General features: G+C 43.7%; 1 protein-coding gene across 1 annotated transcript; it reads right to left on the reverse strand.

Moving 5' to 3' along the window:
• Nucleotides 1–286: 286 nt before the first annotated feature.
• LOC133723211 (uncharacterized) lies at nucleotides 287–1,413 on the reverse strand. The gene is made up of 3 exons (XM_062150026.1): nucleotides 1,261–1,413; nucleotides 680–1,213; nucleotides 287–631 (listed from the first exon to the last, which is right to left on the reverse strand). The coding sequence occupies exons 1-3, from the start codon at nucleotides 1,411–1,413 to the stop codon at nucleotides 287–289; spliced, it is 1,032 nt and encodes a 343-aa protein (XP_062006010.1).
• Nucleotides 1,414–5,697: the final 4,284 nt, after the last annotated feature.

Genomic DNA, 5,697 nt, shown 5'->3' on the forward strand with positions numbered 1-5,697 from the left:
TTTTCTCAACCTCTTCATGTGACACTTTGATGCCACATTCTTCTTTGCATCGCGAACAAAGGACCACCGGCGAAGCCTCATTGATAGCCTTGGATTTTTTCTTCGCTGGTTGTTCCTTATCCTCCTCCTCTTGACCTTTAGTTGTGAGGTCAAGGGTTTGTCTTCACTGGCCCTTCTTGTTCTAGGTCACATCCACCATGTTAACCCCAGTATCTGGGAAGGGGTTTAAGTCAACCAAGGTTGCCGCGGTTATTGGCGATTCCAATTGGAGGCTGCCATTGTTCAATCAAACCTGGATCTGATCCTTCAAATTTACGCATTCAGCAGTATTATGGTTCCAAAAATTGTGAAACTTGCAATATTTCTTCCCTTTTAGCTGATCTGCTTTGGGGTAAAGACCAAAGTCAATCTTGACCATCTTCGCGGCTGTCATCTCGTCCAAGATCTCATGCACTTTGTTTGCATCATAAGTATAGGTCGTGAATTCAGGTTTGGTGAGCGCCACTGACTTGAGCTTAACAGGTTCCTTGCTGAGTTTCAGTTGCTTAAGTGCAGAGCCCTTCTTTCCTGATAGCTCATGGGCGGAGACTTCATCCTTCTCAACTTTTTCCTCTGGAGTCTCCTCCTCACTCTGATAGTAAGGATCAAAGATGGTTGGTTAATAGCTCAGAGCAGTCACTGTCCTGTTCTTTCCTTGGACATATGTCCCCTTAGAGGCATTTTTCCTTGCATCTGTTTCTCTGAGGAGGTGTTCAAAGCGAGCCACCTTTGTGATTAGCTCTCCCATGGAGTCGAACATGGTTCCATGCTGCTTCTTGTGTTGGCGTGGTTCTAAGCCTTTAATCGCCAACTTAACCAATTCCTTTTTAGGCAGCACCATATTCAACTTTGCCTTTTGAATATGGAAGCGCTGGAGGTAGGCTACAATAGATTTAGTTGGCTGTTGGGACATCTGAGTGAGACAAGCTAAGTCAATGTCTCTGAAAGTCTCCCTAAAGAGCTTCTGCATCGCAGGCCAATCAGTTATTGAGCCCGATTTCAGCTTGGAAAACCAAGTAAAGGCAGCCCTTGATAGCAAAGTGGCAAAGATTTTGCACTTCAGGCTATCATCATTCTGGTATTGGCCACATTGAACTCTAAACCTGGCCAAATGATTTGCAGCACTCTCAGTATCCTCCCCCGACAAAGTAGAGAATATGATATTCCTGTAACCCTTAGGATAGGGCACAAGATATGCTGGGGAAAGGGACCCTGGTAAACCGCATTGAGGTCCCGCCTCTGAGTGGCCGCCCTGATCATCTCCTCAACTTCATATCTTTTCATGTAATTTGGGTCAGGAAGGGAACGACCAATGCAGTCTGTTGAACCAATTGTGGGGAAGGCATCACTTGGGTAGCGACTTGCACACGCCATGTTCGAATGATATGCGGGCTAGATGAAGACTACAGGGTAGGAGTAGGAATAGACTGGTCTTTCACCAAAGCGATGATTCTGACCGAGTTACCAGCCTGGTCTAATCCATATTAATCATCAAGGAGTTCTTGGTAAAGGTTCTCCACTCCATCGCTGTCATATTGACAAAATTCGATCGGATCAGTTGAGGTGCCTCCACCAAACCTCAGGATTGTATCCTTTTTAGCGCCTAAAGGCGAAGGTTTCGCCTTGCCAATCACCAAAGTTTTTTCCTTGCTCTTGGATGAGGAAGGAGTAGGCCCTACAAAAGGTATCGCAACACTGCTGCTCCTGGTCTTGTCCCTCGCATTTGGAGGTACGTACTTCCCTACGCTGGTAGGCTCGATAGGATCAATTTTTACCTTCTTTAGCAGATCCCTCACATGGGCCAGCTCGTTATGCTACGAACCAACCTGGTTAGCCAGGATGGAATCCTCTTTGCGCAAATTCGCAAACTCGACTGTGATGCCCGTGGCCTACTGGGCATCTTGCTTGTTGATGAAGTTGAAGCTCTCCTGCATTTGCTGAAAATGAGCGTTCATCTGCTAGGAGCTGGCATCTTTGAATCTCTGGTTAGTGAGCGCCAACGACTGCATCTTTGAATGCCAACGACTTGCTGAGAATCTCCATCTGTTTTTCCATGTTGGTTTTCATGATAGCGATTTGCTCATCCAACGTAGCACCTTCTGGCACGGGAATGGGAACACACCCACCATAAGAGTGGCATGACAGGTGGCGATAACGTTGGTGGGAGCAGAAGCGTCAACAGCTTCATTAGGCCTGACAACAACATTCTTGCCCTTAGTAACAGGCTCTTTGGGGTGGTTTCCTCCCTATTCAGAACTCGACATCGTGGGTGACGACGGGTTAAGGGAAAACCTTGCACAAATCTGTTCTTCCAGAATACCACGATAAGGGGCACGAGAGTGTGGCCTGTAACTGGAGGTCTTGTTCTTTGAGCAGTTCAAGTAAACCCTTTGGTAAGGATTATTCCCTGGGCGTGCCAAAATGTTTGTTTACAACCTAGATTGGGCTAGCAAACAGTCTCTTTTTGCTGGTGATGATGTGCGAGTGTGCCAACACCGTGGATGTGATCGTTGGTGCGTCCCTTGACCTGACTTCTTCTTCAAACGCTATGGACGAGGAGAATACCAACCTCGTCACATGGTTCTTTTCTACGTCACTGCATCGATACTTAGTTTTGTAGACTAAGCAAACCAATCATCGGGAAGTAGGAGAAAGCACAGGGTTTTGCTAAAGCGTCACTTTAGCTTCGCTGGTTTGCTAGGGTGTAACCCTAGTTTCTCTGGTTTAACTGACGTTGAGGGTATGTTGCTCCAGACAGACTTTGGGTAATCTGTATGATTAGTTGATTAAGAGATTGTTTGTTGTTGTCCCTTGAAACCTAGTATATATACCTAGGGTTTCGTTAGTTCCTTACCATAGAAGGATTATTGAATGAAGATTCCTAATTGATCTCTGCTACTTGAATCCTACAACGGCTCGTTTTCCTCATGGACTCTGGAATAGGCGAAGTTGTAACCCAAAACCATAGTAGACTTATTTTTGGGCCGTAGGTATCGGCCCGCTATACTAAATCATCTTTAGGATATTGCCAAAATTACTTTTGGGCTCAAACATGTTAGATTCAATTCGTCCACTGATTTACTCCAGTTCAAGACCTTCACGATCATCAATTTAGCTGAAAATTTGAGTAAGTGATTTACACATTGGGACCTAAAATCTGAACGACAATTATTGAGATGCTGAAATATGATTTAAAAGTGAGTCCCACCAGGGATTCCTTAGTGGAAAGGGCCTCTCTCTTTCTCTCTCTCTCTCTCTATATATATAATATAATATAATATAATATTTAATTGCAAAATAAATTTTATCAGCTATCGTGCTTAGGGCTAGCCCCCAACCTAAACATGGCCACGAGAAGGCCGCCAACTATTGACCGTGCCGCCACTATCGCCGAACCCAGACCCGACCTCCACCTTGTGCTGAACCCACAAGTCTCTGCCATCTCCACAGATCAACCTCGACCCTGGATCCAAACGACCACATGTAGACCAAACCTCCAGGAGCTGAAGACGGATGTCGCCGCAACCACCATGATCCTCAAAACAGATCCAGTCGCCGCAACCACCATGATCCTCAAAACAGATCCAGTCGCCGCAACCACCATGATCCTCAAAACAGATCCAATCGCCGCAACCACCATGACCCTAAACCACCCCCAAAGCTTCGATACACCAAACGTAAGAGGGAAAAGAGAACAATAAGGTGATGGAGACCGCTAAGGTAACCGAAGAAAGGAGAAATCCCAAATCCACCGGCGAAAATTCTAGCAGTGCCCTACTCCTCTCTCTTGTGTTGAGAGAGTATTTCATTTTTTTTAACAATAGAAGTGTGTTATTTGGTCTTAATAGCCTGTTTCCAAAAGTGTCATTTTAAAAATTTACATTATCAATTAAGTCACCATATGTCTTTATTCCTCATAAAAATATCACTGCATTTTTACTTTTTATTATTTAGAAAAATTCTACTGCATCCAACAGTTATTGTTATTAATTGAAAACCTACTACCTATTGCCCAATTGTTTGCTAGTAGAAAACAATTGAAAAATAAGTGTGTTATTTTGTCTTAATAATATAGCAAATTGCCCAAAACAAAAATAATTGAAATGTAACAAAAGTAAGTGTGTTACTTTTTATTATTTAGAAAAATGACACTACATCCAAACAACTATTGTTATTAATTGAAATGTTACTACCAATCAATGAAAAAGCTACCAAATAACAAACAAACTACTTCAATGAACTGAAAAACTACTGTTCTTATTCATGAATATTACTGTCATTCATTGAAAAAGTCACTACCATTGTAATACCCCGGAAAATCCAAATTAAATTCCGTGGATTTTTAGAAATGATTTCACGATAGTAGGAGCGAGTACGAAGCTTGGAGAAGTGTGGAATTAGTTCGAACGATTTTATTTTCGAAAACGAACGTTTTTAGGGGGTCAACAAAGTTGACTTTTATACGTTCAAAATTTGGGAAAACTTCCTTCATGAAAGTTGTAGAGCTCGTCGATACGAGTTCGTGGACATGTGGAACGCAATATTCGGAGTTCGTATGAATAAGTTATGAACTTTTGAAATTTGGGAATTTTCTATAAATATCGAAAAAAAATCAGAAATTTCATTTAAGGACGAAACAATTTCTTTTTGCGGAACAGTCCCCCATTTTCTCCGTTCTCTCTCCTCTCCCACGCGGCCGACCCGACTGACCCGACCCGGACCCATCTTCGTCCTCCGGCGTCTTCCGGCCACGACCCGGCCCTCCTTGTGATCGCCGCAAGCCGCCCAGTCGCCTGGTGCCGCTGCCTTGCACCGCCGTTGCCCCCAGAGCTGGATCGAAGCGACCCCAGGCGGAGTAACCGACCCGACCGGATCTCAGCCGTGCCGGCGTTGCACGGGCCGATCCTCCCCATTTTCGTGATCTCCTCTTCCCCCTGATCATCCCCATATAGGCCTTGCTTGACGATTTGGAGTGTGGAGTGAAAGATCACGAGTTGAAGATTTCGACGTCCCTGATTCAATCTGGAATCTGATCAGACGCACGAGATTAATCCAACTTCAACGCTTGATCTAGGACGATCTAGGCCGAACCAGGCTTAGCTCCAGGTGATTGACGGTTTGAGTTGGTGGACGATTGTGGATCGTATTTTGAGCTGAATTGAAGACGCAGCGGGATTATCGAGGTGAGTAAACCTCACGTGGTTCATATTACGAACCCAATACAATTAATTGCTTTATTTTGTTGCAATCATATGAACTATTGTTGGTGTTACTAGACATTCCTGTGTGAATGTCTGTATATATATTATTACGTGAAATAATATGTATTGTTGGAGTTGTGTTGAGTTATTGTTGAGAAACAATATATTGTGAGAGATATTGAGTTTATTGTTGAGAAACAATATATTGTGAGAGGTGTTGAGTTTTATTGTTGAGGAACAATAAATTGTTGTGATCTGTGGAGATCACTAGGTCACGAGGTGACCATGGCATCTATTAGTGAATCACGCTCTCGTACCGGGCTGGTGGTTATTAATAGTATTAAATCGTAATCACGTCTGTGGCCGGACGAGTGGTTACGTTCAGTTAGAGCTCTAGTCTGTCTGCCAAATGTGGAGTGACCTTATGAGTGAAATTGAGAGTAACTCATAAGTGTCA

The sequence above is a fragment of the Rosa rugosa genome, chromosome 7 (assembly GCF_958449725.1).
Source record: "Rosa rugosa chromosome 7, drRosRugo1.1, whole genome shotgun sequence".
Lineage (NCBI taxonomy): Eukaryota > Viridiplantae > Streptophyta > Magnoliopsida > Rosales > Rosaceae > Rosa > Rosa rugosa.

Excerpts from the sequence above, each read along its gene's own strand:
- LOC133723211 (XM_062150026.1), bottom strand. The coding sequence starts at position 1,413 with ATGGCGTGTGCAAGTCGCTACCCAAGTGATGCCTTCCCCACAATTGGT. Across the intron at positions 1,214-1,260 it reads AGAGGCGGGACCTCAATGCG|GGTTACAGGAATATCATATT; the intron begins GTTTACCAGGGT and ends CCCTATCCTAAG. Across the intron at positions 632-679 it reads TCCAAGGAAAGAACAGGACA|AGTGAGGAGGAGACTCCAGA; the intron begins GTGACTGCTCTG and ends CCTTACTATCAG.